General features: G+C 43.0%; 1 protein-coding gene across 1 annotated transcript; it reads left to right on the top strand.

Moving 5' to 3' along the window:
• Positions 1 to 3,464: 3,464 nt before the first annotated feature.
• On the top strand, positions 3,465 to 16,878 carry LOC144044035 (uncharacterized). The gene is made up of 4 exons (XM_077558216.1): positions 3,465 to 3,588; positions 8,945 to 12,225; positions 13,951 to 14,055; positions 14,884 to 16,878. Exons 2-4 carry the CDS (start codon positions 8,979 to 8,981, stop codon positions 14,892 to 14,894), a joined length of 3,363 nt encoding a protein of 1,120 aa, XP_077414342.1. The 5' UTR covers positions 3,465 to 3,588; positions 8,945 to 8,978; the 3' UTR covers positions 14,895 to 16,878.
• The last annotated feature ends 280 nt before the right edge of the window (positions 16,879 to 17,158 follow it).

Genomic DNA, 17,158 nt, shown 5'->3' with positions numbered 1-17,158 from the left:
GGCTATTCGTCCTATTAGAGAAATAGGAATATTATTCCAGCGCTCCAAGTCACTATAAATGTTATCCAGAAGTGGAGAAAATTTTAAATGAATTCAATCAGTTAATTTAGGTGAGATTTTTATGCCTAAGTATTTTAAATGACCTCTAGGAAATGAGTAGTGTGGGTCCTGGCTTGCAGGGTTCCATGAATTTTCTGTAATAGGTAGAAGTGTTGATTTTGTCCAGTTAATAGAATAATCTGACAACTGTGAGAATTTAGTTATTAAGTTAAATACTTCCCCTAACAAAATCGCCAGCTTTTCTAAATAAAGTAAGATGTCATCGGCATATAGATGAATTTTATGTTCTGTTACCCCACAGTGAATTCCTTGAATCCTTCTTTCCTGGCGTATGGCTAATGCAAGTGGCTCAATAAATATTGCAAATAATAAAGGGGATGGTGGGCATCCCTGTCTTGTGCCTCTCTGTAAGAATTATTTTGGAGGATTATTATACATTTGCCGTGTTGAAGTGAATTGCCTCTTGGGAAACACATTGCAGTGATAACATAAATACATTGAAGTGTAAGTATAGAAGAAGTCAACATAATAGTGTGCTAATTTCTGTTTAGGATTGTTATGTATTGCAAAGGAGTGTTATTGTATTTGGTGAAGTTGCAAGTGGACGACTCAGCTGCCGAGTGAGGACAACTGATAAGAAGACGTGACGCACGTGAACGCCAGGCCCCCTGGACTTGCATGCCGCACTTAGAGAGTGTGAAGTGAGATAAGAGTTGTTTTTCTCTTTCTGTCATGTAATCAGATGCCCCGATTAATACATATAAGGGGACTATTTGAATGATGAAGCAAGAGAGACTCTGTACCGATCAAACTAAGGCTGCAGTTTTCTCTTCCTCATGAGTAATAAATTTGGAACCAGATGCTTCTTCTCTCTTTATTTGATAAATGTCTACATCTGAACCTGACACTCTCTGTAAAATAAAGCTCTGAGATATAATCCCGTTAGTAGTAACTGTCGCTTTGGGAGAATCATATAATACTGACACCCAGTGGATAAATGATTTCCCAAAGCCAAATTGATTTAAAACAGCAAAGAGGAAGGACCAGTTAACTTTGTCGAAAGCTTTTTCTGCATCCAACGATATAATAACTGCCTTCTTATCATGCCGCTGTGACATGCTAATAAGGTTAAAGAGCCTCCTAATATAATTAGTAGAGTGACGATCTTTAATAAAGCCTGTTTGGTCGCTATGAATAATTGTCGAGATTACTGTTTCTAGTCTAGATGTGAAAGCCTTAGTGATCATTTTAATATCAGTGTTAATTAGTGAAATCGGACGGTAACTTGATGGATGGGTGGGGTCTTTTTCTGGCTTTAATAAAAGTTTAATTGCTGCTGTATTCATGTGTGGGCGTATGTAACCATTAGTTTTAATTTCTGTTACTACTCTTAAGAATAGTGGAGCAAGCATTAACCAGAAGTGCTTAAAAAATATAGCCGGATAACCATCCGGGCCAGGTGCTTTGCCATTAGGCATAATATCTAGAGCACTGTACAACTCGTTTATAGTAAGTGGCGCATCTAACATGTCTTTATATTCAGTAGTTAACTGAGGTATATTTAAGCTACTGAGGAATGCCTCAATATGCTCAGGGTTAGGCTTGTTAGTTTCTGAGTATAGGTTACGATAATAGTTATAAAAAATGTGATTAATTTCTTCTGGTGATTGTGTGCATTCACCAGTTGTCCCTTTGATAGCTGTTATAAGAGACTTTTCCCGATTGCGTTGAAGTTGGTTTGCAAGAAATTTACCTGATTTGTTATTATATTCAAAGTTGTTATATCTCAATTGTTGTATTATAAATTCTGTCTTTTTAGTTAGCATATCGTCTAACTGTATTTTTGTATTTTGTAAGTCAGTCCATATTTGGTTATTTGGGTTTATTGCGTACTCATCCGTCAGTTGTTTAATTTTATCCTCCAAGTGATTTTCAAATTTTTGATCCTGTTTCTTTTTATAAGATGAATATGATATAATTTTACCTCTAATTACTGCTTTCCCAGTTCCCCAGAGAAGAGATGGCAATAGGTCTGGAGAGTCATTTATTTCCAAAAAGTCTGCCCATTCTTTTCTTATAATTTTGTCAAACTCTGCGTCGTTTAGCAGTGAGACGTTAAACCGCCATGTCGGTGGTGGTTTAAAGGTATAATCAACTTGTAGGGAAAGAGAGACTGGTGCGTGGTCGCTAATAATAATAGCATGTATTTTTGTAACAGTTTTATCAGCAATAGAGTTATTTGTAAGAAAATAATCAATTCTTGAAAAAGAAGGTAAATTCCTTCTTATTTGGGTTTTTAAGTCTCCAGCTGTCGACGAGGCCAAAGTCATCCATATATTCCCCGTTTACTTTAGTAGATTGTAATCGTCTGCATGTTGTATTATTAGAACGGTCAATTAATGGATTTAAGACTGTGTTAAAGTCTCCTCCAATAATAATAGTAGAGTTCGCTGTGAAGGAATATTTTGATTACTATATTAAGTGTAATCTTTGCGTGTCCAAAATAATTGTATTCAGGATCTGATGAAGAAGTTTTCTTGCAAGAATTTATTTCGAGGCCTCTAAAGACACAGTCAGGACATCACATCAGAATGCAACGTGATGATCCCAAGTGTGCGACAATTTACAGAACATCGACTCATTTCTACTCAAAAGATAAAAGGTTCCTCCTCCCGGCTCTTGATTGAACTAAGGGCAGACATGTCATCTCTTAGATTGAACAAAGGTGTAAGGTTGATAGTAAGCAGACGTTTACATACAGACATGTTGATTCCAGGTTAGACAAAGGTGTAATCTTATTCGTAAACAGACATTTACATACAGTTCCCCTTCTTGACTGGGGGAAAAATGCAATTAGGACCGAACCCCAGACTTTTAGACTCCAATGCCAAAAGGCTCTAAATAACATCATGCACATTCCTATCTTCAATAGCTTTGAGGGTGAGAGGATAAAATAAAGTTCACAAAATCATTATTCCACTGTATTCTATTAAACACTCATGATTATATCACATTGATATGCCTATAAGTAAACTCAAAAACAGTAAAACATCAAATTGAAAATATTAAATGTCTTCAGCTGCTAAATCAAACAGCTGAGAGAAAAATTCATGGAAAAAGGCCGGATCATCATTATTAGGGGCATATAAATTAGCAAGTGTATATATTTTATTACATTTGCTTTTGTTTTGTGTTGAATTGTTGAGCATCCTGGTAACATCTTCAATATAAACATCGCAAATGAAATCTTCAGAGTCGCCACGAAATGTGCAAATGCTTCTTCAAGTGCTGCGTCGGCTCGTTTGGTGCATTTTACAAGTTGAGCTTTTTCCTTTCATTGAGTTGAGTCGCTTGTTTTGTTGCGTTTTCACTTTGACCAGCACAGGTCAACGCCTGGCCACGCCCCCGCCGTGTGACGTCACCGCGGCTCTCGTCTTCTTGAAAGTTTACCGGCCAAGTTTCTTCTTTTGGCGGACGGCGAAGGACAAGAAAAGAAAAGCGAGCAGAAGAGGACGCTTTGGTTGTCGCGTAAGTGCGCGTGCACGTGCGGTTTGCTTGGCCTGCGACGCAGTTGTTGTTTTATTTGTCCTTGATGCCGTCGCGTTAACTTGAACGTCGACAAATAACAGAAGGCGATCTTGAAAATGCACGAGAAGCAAAATGCGGGGCAAGTCTTGTGAAAGCTTCCTTTTACCCTCAAATACGCGCAGCTGTTATGTTTGCCGTGAGAACTTCAAGTCGAATTTCTGTGTGCTGCTCCGGACTTCTTGCAGACAATCTGGACTTGTAAACTTTAGATCAGGGGTGGCCAAGTTCGGTCCTCGAGAGCCGCTATTCAGCCAGTTTTTCATGTCTCCCTCCTTCAGCGCAGCTGAATCTAATGATCAGCTCATCGGCAAGCTTTCCAGAAGTCTGACAACGATCCTGATCATGAATCAGGTGTGTTAGGGGAGAGAAACGTGGAAAACAGGCTGGATTGTGGCTCTCGAGGACCAGGGTTGGCCACCCCTGCTTTAGATCAAGGCCACTGAAAATGCAAACGTGCGTCGCACAGCGGGAGACATTTTGAAGTCCTCTATGAGGTCACAGTCGTCGTCTTTGATGATGACGATGAGATCACAAAGAAGAAACGTCACGCGGGTTCAAATGTAAAATGCAACATTTTCTGCATTTCATGACTGCTTTGATTCTCTTCAAAAAATCCCTGCAAGTGACTTGCAGTTGCAACATTCATTATTTATTTATTTTGCACTAACCAAAATCATTTGAATTCATGCGGGGTTAACGTTCATACTTTTAAAAATAGGATTAGGTTTTCTTCCGTTTCTTATCATTTCTAGTCATATTAATGAGGTATTGCTTTGAATTCCGATCTACTGTACGTTAAACGTTCCATGTTGACGGCACGTGACAGAGTTTGTAAAAATGCGCAACTTCAAACCCGAAAGCGATTTTTCATCCACGCAAGATTTGAAATCTGGATTTTATTCGGTGATCAACAAACAAGATCTTCCTTTTGTCTCTTTTACGATTGCGGCATCGACAACTTTCATTCCTCACGAGTCACTGAGTTGCGTTTGATGTACGACTTTGAGAAAGACGTTCAAAAATAACACTAGAAAATGTCTTCTTGGAAAAATGCGCAAGTAGTAACACAAACGCAAGATACTTTTTTTTCTTTTTCTTTTTTTGTGGCAGCCTTCCTTAGTTCCTGATATTTCACTTTTCTCCACAACAAATGAGGCTGTCACAGTTGTTTTTATTTTGATTTCAAAATGAAGTTAGCACGCTAACATTTGAAGCTAACAAGCAACTTTCAAAGCATTGTTCAAAGAGTTACGGAATGCCAATGGTTTATTTTTATGTTAAAAAAGGGCAAATCCGGGGGTCTTTTTTTGGGGGATAAAAAAACAAAACAACTTTCAAAAGCAAAATGTTGCCAATGTTGCGCTTCTGAAAGCGTTATTGAGCGCATGCGGATGAAGTCGCTCAGGCCCGAGCCAACCGGCATGTTTGGTGCCGGTCCGGTTGGGGCGACCCCCGGGCCTTCCTGGGCTCCTTTTGTGTCCCCAAGTTAACAATTGCCGAGGTTCTGCGGAATCCTGCCCAAATTGGGATATCTGATGGATTGATTGTTTTCTAGCTTTCTTTTTGAAATTGAAATTCTGAAAGCTGCGAACCACCAAGGAAGTGTTGCTGTTTTGTCAAGTGAATCTTTTTCACAGCCGGCTGCCTTTTTTTTTTATGAACAACATGACTTGAAGGTCGCGGCTCTGCCAGCTGCCGTGAAAAGGTTCCCTCGCTCACATTTAATCATCTTTTGTCTCCGATGTTTTGTCTTTGCTTTGGCTGACACCAGCAAGTGTTTTTAGAGTTTGAGAAAAGACAAAAGAAATAGTCGCAACCGGCAATCGAGTTGCGCTTCTACTGCTGACGTGACAAAAAGCCAAATCTTTTAGATTTGATGTTTTGTTTGGACCTCGCGCTGGACTGTGGACGGGATCGTCTTCAGTCTTCCCTAAATTCATCCCTCGGGATTTCATATGAATGTCAATGCCACGTATTCGCCATTGGGAGAAGTGAAGCCACCGGCGGCCATCTTACAGTGCCAATCACTAACTTGAATACATTCATTTTGCTGCCAGGATTTTGTTTTTTTTTAACGTTGCTTTCTGCTTCTGCGGCGACAATTCCACCGTGTATGACAAGCAGTTGTACTAAAAAAACTCTAATCTGGGAAAAGCGCTGCATGCATATTTCATTGCTAAGAAAAAGACTTTTCAATTTATGTACGGGTGCTACTCAAAGATTTGGTCTGCATCAGGTTGTCGCAGCCAATCAAGTGAAAGTAAAGCCCATTAGTAATATAATTTTTTTTTTAAAAACGCTGTGAAATGTGAACCGAACCCGTGTGAGTAAGATAATATACACTAGTGTTTTCAGCAGCAACGTAAAATGGCTGCCCTCTGGCTTCAGCCGTGAAGGTCCTATTGACAGGCCAGTCCTATACAAGTCCTGGTTGGTCTACTAGAACGGGTCAGCGAGCTTTCCTAGCAAAAGATCCATAAAGGAGCCATTTTAGGCCAAATGAACCACCAAAAAGTGGGTGTGGCCGCAAAGCTTTTTTCAGATTGTGATGAAGGAAACTGAGCTGCGCCATAAAAAAAAAAAAAATGTAGCGATTGAGATTCATTTTCTTCTAACTTTTGTCTTCCGTTTTTATTTATTTATCGTCATGACTTTTTTTGCCTTGCTGTCAAATTTTATGGATCTTTTGTGGTCATTTTCTGTCTTTCTTCCATTTTTGGACATTTTATGACAATTTTGGACTTTTTTTCTGCCTTTTTTGCTCTCAATTTTCTGACTTCTGATCATTTGGGGGATTTCTTCATTTGTTTTTGGACACTTTATGGTTACTTTTAGAACGTTTTTCTTTCTGCTTTTTGGGTTCAATTCTTTCACATTTTGGGCAAATTCATTGACATTTTAGGCTCATTTTCTACTTTTCTTCTTCCTTTTTTCTTCCGTTTTCATCTCTTTTTCTGACAAAAATTTGGATTCTGACATTTTTGGACTATTTAAATGAATCATTAATTTAAAGAATATTTTATGTAAAGGTAAAAAAAATCCTTTGTATGATTTTTAGAGACGTAATGTAAACAATGTGGTTTTGATCCGCCTTCAATGCGGTCCTTTTGCATTTTGGTTCGCTGGTGATGAACGACGCATTACGTACGTCGTTGACAAATGAAAAGCGGACTTCTTCTATCCCACCACAAATTTCCACTTGTTTGAATTGGGATGAAAACCAGTTCAAACGTGTTCAACCCGCACTGTTAAAGGGACATATGATTCATTGAAGCATTTTCAGCAGTAAGAAGATCATATTTTGTCCACATTCTTGTGCTAACTGTTACTTTTCATGTATAATGAATAAGTTTCAAAAGACATTTTGCTACTTGCCGTGGACCGAAGATGGCATCACGTATGACGGTTCACTTTGCTAAAAACTGGCGGTCCTATTTGTTTCATATCGCTTTGTATTTTCCCCCGTATTTATTCATGAATTTCTTGTATGGCAGTTTAGGTCGTCCATGAATCAAACGAGTCAATCAGTGGTCTTGTGGCAAAACAGCTGCTGGTGTTTTGGGTGTCACTTCCTGTGGAGTGACGGACGGACATCTTCGGAGGCCCCAGCAGACAATTTTTTCTGTTTGGAGAGGACAGCGTTCCCACTTTTGGCATGAATGGCTTCTTGGACCATCAGCCCTCCCTCGCCACATTTTTGACCCCTCCCTCTTTTTGGCGGATTTTGGAACGCTGGCTGATGTTCTTCTGAGTTTGCTTCTCAGCGTTTTGTCTTCTACGTTTGCTTGTCCTTTTTGGGACGAAGCGACCTTCGACTTCCTTCCTCGGAGTCGTCCACGTGTTTCCTTGTGACCGCTTTAACCCGTTAAGGCCTAAAGCGCCTGGCAAACGTGCCTCTAAAACCCGAGTCACCCCCGAAAAGCGGAAGTTCTCTTGGAAATGATTCCAAATAATTGATATCTCAACTCCTGAAGCAGATAGAAACAGAATTCAAGTCAAGGTTTCAGAGCTTGCACCCGCGGCGTTCACACGGACCTTAAATGATTATAAACCTTCACTATTTATATTTTTTCAAATCAACAAACAAATGTCGCATTTGACCAATTTAAATTTGATGTCGATGAGATGTTTCATAGCGCAAAAAAACCCAAAACCCTCATTATTAAACTATGGGTCAATTTGTATTCCAAAACCAACACAATAAACATTGTTTTAACTTCTTATTAATGGTTCTGATCGCAGATACGTCCAAATGAATTCTTTCTTAACTCTGAGAGAATTTGACACCAAAACCAATTCAGCTGATTTTTACTCCAGAGCCCAAACTGAGGACAGGACAGGGGACCCCCTTGTCTACTGATAAGCCAGCCCCCTCCTCGACGTGGTCAAATGTTAGCAAAGCTTGACGACGCCGTATGTGAGGACATTTTTTCCGATCCAGCCGGACTTGACGCTTCAAGTCCCTCCTTGCTACAGACGTCCTTGTTGTTGTCTTTGAGAAGTCTTTTTGGTGGACGGCTACCGTCAGACTCGACTTTTTGCCTGACCGCCGGGTCCCGTTGTCGCATGTGACGAGCAGTGGCGCCGCTAAACATGGTCAAGATGCTGCCTTCCTGAGTCTCGTCGTGCTGTGAAGACCAAGCAAGACTTCCCAAAAGCCAGTTTTGCAAATGGCTTCTGATCTCCATGAAAAGGTCACTCTTGTCAAGATGTTGCCATGACTTGTGGCTCCGCCTTCATGTGGGTGTTCCTCAGGACGGCGTTGACGTCTTACGTGGTCACCAAGACTTCCTCTTTCCTCACATCTTCACCGACATTCCGTGGCTTCTCACGGCAACGTCACCAAAATGATTTGACTTTAATTCCATTTCATCCAAATGCCATCAGCCGCTTGTTGTGATGACTTTCAAGATGGCGTTATTTAACTTCATGTTCTTCGTTTCTCTCGAGATTTGAAACCTCGTGTTTGTCACTTCACCTCACACCTGTTGTACGTCATTCATGAGTTTGATGACAAAGTAAACATGAATGTACAATTCACAACAGTCACACTCTAGATAGTTTGCCACGTTTGGACCTCTGATGGGCCCTCCAAAGTGTCCACCTTGAGAGAAAAAAAGAAAAACTGAGGAAGAAGATGGAAAAGAATAAAATGATGTCGTGTTTGCGTGTTTTGGACCTTTTGACGGGTGCTCAGTTGTGTCGTCAGAAACCCAAAATCGTTGATCAGAAGAAGATGAAATGATGGAATGTTCCTATCCTGACTGATTGTGTCGCCTGTTTGGACCTCTTTCAGGGACCGTCCTCCATTCAGCTCAGCGGAGGACACGATGCAGGCATGTGCGCAGATGGGCGCGCCCTGGTGGGAGGCCTCAGCAGACGGAATGTGGAACCATCCCAGCGTAAAGAACCTGTCCCAGTACCAGACAGGTGCTGGTACCAATTGGCCAACCTCATTTCCCGGTCAAGACGGCATCTGCTACCAGAATGTGTCGCGTGTCTCTCAGGCCAGCTTCTCCGCTGTTCCGCAAGGTGGAAACTATGGACATCAGTCCGTCTCCTCAACAGTTTGTAATTACAACATGGGCCAGAAATGGTCTGCGTGGAACACGGGAGCCTCCACCTGCACTCAGAACGACATTGCGGCCTACCACAACCCAACCTCTGCGGCGTGGCGGCCATCAGGAGCGCTTCACGGCCACGCTGTTGTACCTGAGCACCACGAGTGCACGAGGAGACTCTACCAGAAGTCACCACCACCATATTCACAAAACCACATCACAATAAGCGGGCGGAGTATTCCTGATGCCGACACCAATCAGACTCGTTTGCAACAACCAGACACGAGGTCCACATTGCAGAACGCTTTGGAGTTTCAAGCCAGACCAGTTGTTCAAGAAACACAATGGCAGATTCCAGGACTTATCGCACAATCAATATTGACGCAAGCAAAGGCACAAGCAAGGATCCCAGAGATGACGCCGGCGAGGACGCAAATTAGGATCCCAGAGATGACGCCGGCGAGGACGCAAATTAGGATCCCAGAGATGACGCCGGCGAGGACGCAAATTAGGATCCCAGAGATGACGCCGGCGAGGACGCAAATTAGGATCCCAGAGATGACACAAACAAGAATGCCACAGAGGGCGCCAACGAGTACGCAAGTTCTGATGCTAGAGAGGATGTCAAACAGGAAGCCAATCACTCAACACTCTCCGTATTCATCACTTCACACCGCGTGGGCAGCGGAACAACTTCGGACCGTCTGCGCCACAATTCCGGAAGCAGCACATGTTGCCGGAGAGTCGACGCATCTAAGCAATCCGGACAACAGAAGCCGCTCCCAGCACCAGACGCCAACAGAAGATATTCCGACGCCACAAAATCTTGAAGCACTCGAACCCGTCTCCACCGCCCCCTCATCAACGAGTTGTTCAGCTCAGCCAACGGTCGCCATCACGCCACCTGTGGCGGAGGGAAGTCCAGAGCTCACCGGCCAGCTTCTGGCATCTGCACGTGGTCCTTCTGCTCAGAGTTGCGCTGGCCACAAGGACCCACGCGCAGGTGGTTCAAGGGATCAGACAGCAAGTCCGGTTTGGAAACAGCAGCAACACAATGTTTCTCAATCTTTCCAGCCAGAAGAGCCCGAAAGCCGAGAAGTGGACCAAAGTGAGAGACCGGTCACTGTTCAACTCAAGTCTCTCTCAACGCGAAAGTGGACTCAAGAAGACTTAGCGGTACTTGTCAGGAATCAAGCCCAGATGAAGTCTCCCACGTCTTCAGTCCTGTTTAATTGGGAAAATGTCATCTCCATGTTCTGGAAAGATACAACAAAACTGCCGGACACGATCAGGGCAGGTTTGTACGAAAAGGACCAAATCGAGGCTTTGACATTTTGCAATGAGCACTTGAGTCTGGACTCTGCGGTGCTGTCAGAAGCCATGTGCGACTTGAACCTCAGCGACCTTCAGGTGCTTCAAGATGGCGAGGTCTACTCCGAAGCGCCGTACTCGTCATTCTGGCGGAACATCAACCCGCAGCTTGATGACATCGATAAAGAGTTTGGCTTGGAGAGGAACTTACTGCATCACACACGACTTCCAGGACCGCATCCGCCCTCTGCACGCGTGGCAGCCGAGGCTCCTTCACCAGAGACCAAAACCACCTCCTTGGAAGAAGAGCCACAAGAACAGAAAGAAAGAGAAGAAAAACTGCAACATGCACAAGGGCCAGAGTTGGACTCTGTTGCATTTGTGCCTCCCACTGAAGATCCAGTTGACGTGTACTCGTTCGTCATTAAAGTTCTGCCCCTAGACCAGGCCAAAGCCATCCACGACAGTCTACATCGCACAGAAGCAGCTCCTACCAAGAACCCGAAAGGCTGCGCGGAGACTGAAACTAGCGTCGACAAAGGTCACCACAAACCAGAGAAGATGGACCCGTTTGGCACAGACTTGGAGTCTTTCTTTGAACACTGCAATGATATCCAGTCTGGTTCCGTTTTTCTCAAAAATCAAGACACAGCCGAGGGAATCAGGTGGACAGATATTGACTCCTTCCTCAGCATGGATGTAGACAACAACTCCGTGGATTCCAATCGATCCGAGGATGCTTCTCCACGGACGCAGCAAAAGGATGATCAAGCGATGGGAAATTGCGCCGCACCAGATGACCAAGAGTCGGAAAATGTTATCCAACGGGAAGAGGACCAAGCGATGGCAAATGTCTCCAGACCAGAAGAAGATTACAGAGAGTTGGCTAATGTATCCCAAAAAGATGACCCACGGTCGATAAAGGTTGCCCAAGAAGATGAGCGAGTGATTTCAAATGTTGCCCAACAGGTTGATCACGAGACGGGAAAGGCGAGCCAAAAAGATGACAGCCAAGAGACGGCAATTGTCTCACAACAGAAATATGTCCAAGAGATGGCAAAAGTCTTAATTTTCCCATCCAAAGTTTCTCCTCCACCTGAAATGTGGACATTACAGGATAGTCGGCGGCATGTGGAAGTGATCTCTTCTAAAGTATACCAAGAGCAGAAGCCGCTCTGTCTTGCCAACAAATGTTTCCAGGCCCCGAAGAAAACGTACAAGAAAAGCAAGCAGTTCAGCATCAGCATTCCCTGCCTGAAGAAAATCAAGCGCGTCCGCAAGGATGGGAGCCAACCATCGATTAGCAAAGAAGCTGCGCGGGCAAAGCGCGAGCTACCCGTGAAGCTGGAGCTCTTCGGCTCGGCCCGACGGAACCGCGACTACGCTCTGGCCCATCACGCGCCGCAGATCGTCAGCGTCAGGCCCAAAGGCAGAAGTTCCATCAAGCAGAAGATCTACCGAGAGTGGCGTCGACCTCCGACCCGGATAGACGGCAAACCCAAAGTCACCTTTCACAAGAAGTCTTATGTGGACTTGGCCAGAAAAGAGACGCCTTTGCCCACCTTGATCTTCAGGAAAGACAACGGCAGAATGTCGTTGACCCTAAACAAAAGAAAGTCCAGACCGGACGGACCCAAGAAGGATGCCGGGGCCCTCAAACAAGCTGCTGATGTTCTGCTGAAGACCGCCAATCACTATCATTGCGGTAAGTTGACGGAAACGTTCAAAGCCGGCGCCCACAATAAAACATGGAGGTCGGTCCGAAGGAAGTTCACGATCATGTTTCCAGCAAGTCACAGCTTACTTTTTTTTTTTTACTCGGTCAAGTCATTCGGTCTTGCTCTGGCGCAACTCATTTTTATACATACGTTAGTTACTTTGCTCTCAGTATTGTTGGAAAACGATCCTTATGTTTTCCGCGTGTTCGTAATGTTGTTTTCAGAATCAGAGTTGAGATCGGTGAATCAGGTTTCCTTCGAAGGATTTATTTCAGAAATTTCTGACAGCCAAGATACACTCAATCAGTGTGCTTTCCCTCAGTGTGTGTCCTCACAGCGGACTCACAGCATTCTTAGACTATCTTGAAAAAGTATTACAAAGCCTCCTCCGCTCCCCTCACAGGAAACAGCCCCCACTTCTTTAAGCCCCCCCCCCCCTTTCCTCCAGTCCTGAGTTCAATACACATGACGACAGAAGGAAGCAGATAAGACTTTTTACACTTTTACAGCATATCATCCAATGCACATTTAGTTCAAACCCAGATACTGGTCCATTGATGTGGAACCAGACAAGGTCCTTTAGACCTGATGAGCAGAAATTCACACATCCACAGATCAAACACAGGAAACCTTTTGAACACATTCTCTTCCCAGATAAGAGGAAGGAAGAATCTTCAAACGTTTCGTCACATTCGTACACTCATCAAGCTTTACCGAGTGAGTTAAAGCAGTTCTGTCTAAATCTAAACAGCTAGAACTCAAATCAAAACAGTTATAATGAAATTGAAACAGTAAAATGTCAACAGTATCTACACTTGTGCTAGTTCGACGTACGAGCACATTTACTGCTCCCAAACCACTTTGTGTATCGTTTACTCAAATGATGTTCATGTTTGACCAGTTGGCAACAAAAAAAAAAGTTCCTGTAACAAATGTTGCACTACCTTGGAAAAAGAAGAAACAGGTGAGACGTGCCAAGTTCTGTGGTTCAAGTCTAAGGCCTGGTGCACCCATATAAAGGATTTGTTTTTTAATACAGACCCAACATTTTAAAAAAATGGTCATTTTGGTTGTCTTATGGTTGCTCGGACAATCTCAACACGCATAACCCGTCTGGAATCCAGAACTCTCCCACGCCTGCTCGTGATCTGACAAACACCAAGACGAGCAGACGCCGATAGTTGCCGGGTACGACACCTTGTGTTTTATTTAGTGCCCCCTCCATGTCGGCCAGCAAGATGGCTACCTTGATTGGCTCCATTCGGTCCGTGGGACGGCGTGGATTCAAATCGCTTGAGAGACGTTTGCTTTCCCACACACGGAAAGATTTTTGCTAGTAAATACGCAACATATTTCATATTTGAGATTGACTCAAAAACACAACATTGTTTCAAACTGGCAGAGCAGAAAATGGCCGTCATGGCTCAGTGGTTGTTTCCACATCCCTAAGGTGGTGGGTTCGATCCTCACCCCTGGTGACCGTGTCCAAGTGTCCTTGAGCAAGACACTGAACCCGATTTGCTCCCAGTGGACCTGGCAGTGCCCATTTGTGTGTGTGTGTGAATGTGAGGCATTGTAAAGCACTTTGGGCGCCGTTTGGTGTCGATCAAAGCGCTATCTAAAAAGCAGTCCATTTACCAAAATGCAAACTTAACAAATGCATCTTCGGCCTCCTCCTGATGTTCTAATATCGTCTTTCTTTTTGCCGCTAGACAAACTTCACCGGCCGAGCGAAAGACCGCCGTGGGACCACCGCCTTCGCTTGTATGCCATGGGAACGTTGACTGGAACAACAACCGCGGCCACCATCGCAGCGGGTAACGATTTGTGACCCGCTCCGGCAAATTGGTCCACATGTCGTAAAGTAACAAGTCGCATATTGAGCAACATTTCTCCCAAAATGGCCTCCTTGAGGTCTCAATTTTCATTTCCCAGCTGCACAAAAGTTAAAATTGTAGTTGAAATGTATGAAAATATTCGGGACGGACCGATAATCGGCCCGGCAGATAATCTTTTAAATGACATAAATAAAACAACATTTTAATTGACATAAAATGATGAATTCAAATTTGCCACTGCGGAATTGTGACCTCATTTAAAGAAGGAAATTCCACAAGGACTAACAATAAAAGAAGCAAATTTTGGCTGATGCCTCGAAAGATGAATTGTAAGCTGAATGTGATCTTCAAAGTTGAGGCTGATTTTTGCAAAACTTTTCAAGGGTTCAAATGTCGGACGATGGCCTCACCCGCGATTGGAATTGACATTTCAGCTTCATTTCTTTTTCCTTGCTTGCACTGGACATTTGAAAGATGCAAGTAGCAAAACTTGAAAGCCGTTTTTCTCAAAAACGTCCACGTAGTCACCCTCCGTCACCCTCTATTTTTGTTGTTGTTCTCCTTTCATCAAACGTTTCACTCTTGGAAGTATGTGTGAGGTGAAGCGTGGGCGGTTGAGGTGAGAGAGAAGCTCAATTATCACTACAGATATCATTTGAAAGTGTAGAATTTGAATATATTCATATGTCAATTTAGATTTTTGTTTGGGATACACGAGGACGGACATGTATGACATCACATTTGTTTTCAAGCTTCGCGTATTTAACTTGCCATCGTCATCACAATTTGTTTTTGTTTTGTCCGCAGGCTCAATTTGACGCCGTCCGAGCAGCATTTGGCAAAAAAAAATTTGGTCCTGTGAAGACAACAAAATCAAACAAATGCTGACCTTCCTCCTCTAGAGCATGTTGGAAGTTTTTCTCTTGTATGTACAGAGATTATTTTCTTTGAATTAAAGTCCATTTTTCATCAATCTTGGAATTTTTCCACCTCATGTATTCTTCCATTGCACTGCGGCTTTTGTTTCCGCTCTTGTTGGTTATGAAGAGAATCTTCTGTTTCAATTGAATTCAAACTGTTTTAACTTTTACTCAGCAAAGATCGATGAGTGTAATAAGTGACCAAACGTTTGAAGATTCTTCCTGCCTCTTATCTCACGTAATCAACCAGCTGTCGGAGGGAAGCCGGGACGTCTGCTTGCTCTGTTTACATATCAATCAAGCATCAGTGACAGTTTGAGATGGAGAGGGAGGGGACTTGGGGGGCCGCAGAGGCAGGAAGAGCAAGAGGGAGGGACTTTTTGGAATGTTGGGAGTCTAATGGCGATTGCAAGTGGGAGGAGCCACACACACAGGAGGAAAAGCCACGGCGTTTGGCCGTCTCGGTCTGTGATGTCCAGAAATTTCTGTAAAACAAAATCCTTCGAAGGGAACCTGATTCACCGATCTCCAATCTGATTCTGAAAATACGAACACGCGGAAAACATAAGGATCGTTTTCCAACAGTTATCAGCATGTCAATAATTGTGTCAAAGGGATTCGAGTTGACAAAATCACAGTCACTCTTTGAGCACCGTTGACGTGAAATGACATCAAGAACCGGAACCAGAAAAGCAACAGGAGAAAGAACAAGAACAGGAACAGGGAGAGGGACATAAACAAGAACAGGTACTGAAGGTATTATTTGATTACTATATTAAGTGTAATCTTTGCGTGTTCCAAATAATTGTATCCGAGATCTGATGAAGTTTTGTTTGCAAAATTTATTTAGAAGCTTCTAAAGACACAGTCAGGACACCCACACCTGAATGCGACGTGGGGCCCCAAGTGTGTGCACACTACAAAACATATACTCATTTATAACCAAAAGATAAAAGGATCCTCCTCCCGGCCCTTGATTGAACAGGCCAGGACAGACATGTCGACTCCTAGATTGAACAAAGGTGTAATGTTGATCCTAAACAGACATTTACATACAGACATGTCGACTCCAGGTTGAACAAAGGTGTAATGTTGTTAGTAAAGACATTTACATACAGTTCCCCTTTCTTGACTGGGGGAACAGATGCAATCAGGATCTGAGCCCAGACTTTTAGTCTCCAATGACAAGAGACTCCGACAACATCATGGACACCCCCATCCGAATGAATCCGAGGGCGAGAGGACCAACAAGAGCCCACAAAATCACCATCCCACTGTATTCCCTTAAACACTTATGATTATTTCACATTGAAGGATATTATAACATTTTAATACCTATTTTCATATATCAATTATTGTTACTGATCATGAACATTTTAATTCTTCATTTTAAGTTTGTCAAAGTGTCTTGTGTCCTGAGCAGGGCACATGATGTTGACCTCGTATGCTCTGGGTTTAAAGCTGGGACCATGTTTTGTCTAAAAAAGTTCCTTCTCATCACTTTGTGCGAAAACATATTTTAGCCCTTGATTTTGCTATACACTGATTGGTCCAGAATTTCTTGTTTTTATTTGTACACGTACATTGTGGTCTTGAACAGAACTTGCTTTGCTTTTCCATTAGTCACGGTCATTGGTGCTTTTGGGTCAAATTGTAAGTGAGATTTTGTTATGGAGAAGAATACGAAAAGTGCCTTGAAAATATACATATTTTGGCTAGAGACGAATACAGCTGCAACTGCACTAAGAGTTCTATTGTTTGACATGTCCTTCAACTGTATAACACATTTGCTCATTCATGAAGGGAGAGATATTCTGCTTGGAGACTGAATTGTAATAAAAGGCTGGCCCTTCGAAAGAAGGGGGTGCATTGTTGATCAAAACCTGTCGGAGTTTGATTCAATGGTGTAACAGGAGATCTCCTCTAAGAATTATCCTGCGCAGGAAACTCTGTTCATTTCTCATCTCACCAGTTGGTTTATTGGACACGCAAAAGTATGGATTAATAACGACACCCTTCAACATCTAGATGCTTTATAAGTAAATTCAAAAAGAGTAAAACTATAAATTGAAAATGTTAAATGTCTTCAGTACACGGAGAAAAACAAGCACAAAAACAAGGACAGGAACACACAAAGTTAGGATCTTCGCATCTGGGATTCG

The sequence above is a fragment of the Vanacampus margaritifer genome, chromosome 2 (genome assembly GCF_051991255.1).
Source record: "Vanacampus margaritifer isolate UIUO_Vmar chromosome 2, RoL_Vmar_1.0, whole genome shotgun sequence".
NCBI classification, from domain to species: domain Eukaryota; kingdom Metazoa; phylum Chordata; class Actinopteri; order Syngnathiformes; family Syngnathidae; genus Vanacampus; species Vanacampus margaritifer.
This window is presented reverse-complemented; position numbering and strand designations above follow the sequence as displayed.

What these genes read in the sequence shown, in the direction of transcription:
- LOC144044035 (XM_077558216.1), top strand. Translation starts at nt 8,979, where the DNA reads ATGCAGGCATGTGCGCAGATGGGCGCGCCCTGGTGGGAGGCCTCAGCA. An exon ending in CGCCAATCACTATCATTGCG is followed by an intron (nt 12,226 to 13,950) that starts GTAAGTTGACGG and finishes TTTTGCCGCTAG; the next exon opens with ACAAACTTCACCGGCCGAGC.